Below are 1,484 nucleotides of genomic sequence, written 5' to 3' on the forward strand. Positions count from 1 at the left end.
TCGGCGATATCAAGGCGCTCGATCTAAAGATGACTTCCTGAGCTTCATTGATGAAAAGAAATGGCAGAGCATAGAGCCGGTCTCTTCCTGGTTTGGCCCTTCATCCTTCCTGTGAGTACATGCTGTGTATGTGGGTGTGTGCTGGGGCTGGTTTCAAATGGGATAATAATGCAGTGGCCCTGGGCGAGTCTGGCAATATCTCTAGAAAAGGGAGTTTAGAGAATCCACAGCATGTGGTTAATGCTGATTCACAAGTTAGCTCACTTTTAATGTAATACTGACAGGCTATCTTTACATTTGATTTGATATAGTTTCTGTGATTGACTTTATTTTATTTTAGGATGAACGCAATGTCAGCCCTCTTCAAGTTATCCATGTTCATCAGGGTGAGTGTGTATGCCTATTAATATATAGCTGTTGCATTCTTGTCAGTTTTGAGAATTAATTTTTGAAATTATATACACTATTTTCCTAGCAATTCTTTGAATAATTTAGAGTTATAACTTACAGGCACAAATAGTTTATACCTCAAGCTAATGGTGAAGGAACTAGTAGCAGACACTGAGAGATAATATAGTCAGCCAGTCAATAATGCAAAATAAACCTCTGACTTACGGCAGAGGTGACTCATATCACCCTGCAATAAAGATTGCCTGACTGTAAATTATCCTGCTTGTGACCTGGCGACATAAATAACATTTTGAAATGGGATTTGGTTAAAAAAAAAGTTTTAATGTTTTATCATTTTGTAAGCATTTAAAGCCAGTATGCCTCACTGCAAAGAAATACATTTAATAGTAAACACCTGACTTCCTGACTTGATAGTCTGCTCATGGATGTTTTCATGCAGTAATTGAAATAATCTTTTAACATTGTGTTTCAGCATTGCCATAATTACTTAACGGAGCAGCTGGGTGTCCCAGTGTGGGGCTCGTTTGGGATATTTGCTTTAGCAACACTCATCTCAGGATTGGTCCTTGGATTGGTGAGAATGCACATGAAATACACTAAAAGCTTAAAGGGGTCATATGATGCTTTTTTAAAGATCATTATTTTGTGTATTTGGTGTAACAGAATATGTTGACATGCTTTAATGTTCAAAAAACACATTATTTTTCAAATACTGTACATTATTGTAGGTCCTCTATGCCCCGCCTCTCTCAAACGCTTCGTTTTCTACAAAGTCCCTCCTTCCGACAAGCGCAGTCTGCTCTGATTGGCCAGCTGACCCAGTGCATTGTGATTGGCCGAACACCGCAAGCACTCATCGGAAATGTAACGCCCATTACCATAATCGCGAGCTTCAGCTTTCAAAATAAATGCAAAGACAGAGCCCGAAAGCACACACACACCTAATGCGCAAAACTCCGCATTTGAACAGTCAATAGCAAATACTTACACTAATAACAAAACAGTAGCTGATTCAGAAGCGCCAGATTGTCATAGCAAAGTCAGAATTACCTCCTCTCCTAGGTTCACGAAAC

The 1,484-nt window shown here is 39.2% G+C and overlaps 1 protein-coding gene across 1 annotated transcript in view; it reads left to right on the forward strand.

The window, feature by feature from the left end:
* The first annotated feature begins 7 nt into the window (after nucleotides 1–7).
* The window catches only part of LOC107579302 (thioredoxin-related transmembrane protein 1-like), a 4,930-nt gene continuing 3,453 nt past the window's right edge, over nucleotides 8–1,484 (forward strand). Inside the window, exons 1-3 of the mRNA XM_016265147.1 lie at nucleotides 8–111; nucleotides 341–386; nucleotides 884–985. Coding sequence (XP_016120633.1) covers nucleotides 342–386; nucleotides 884–985 — 147 coding nt within the window. The 5' untranslated portion in view covers nucleotides 8–111; nucleotide 341. The remainder of the gene's footprint in view (nucleotides 112–340; nucleotides 387–883; nucleotides 986–1,484) is intronic.

The sequence above is a fragment of the Sinocyclocheilus grahami genome, unplaced genomic scaffold (assembly GCF_001515645.1).
Source record: "Sinocyclocheilus grahami isolate Dianchi unplaced genomic scaffold, SAMN03320097.WGS_v1.1 scaffold16389.1, whole genome shotgun sequence".
Taxonomy (NCBI): Eukaryota; Metazoa; Chordata; class Actinopteri; order Cypriniformes; family Cyprinidae; genus Sinocyclocheilus; species Sinocyclocheilus grahami.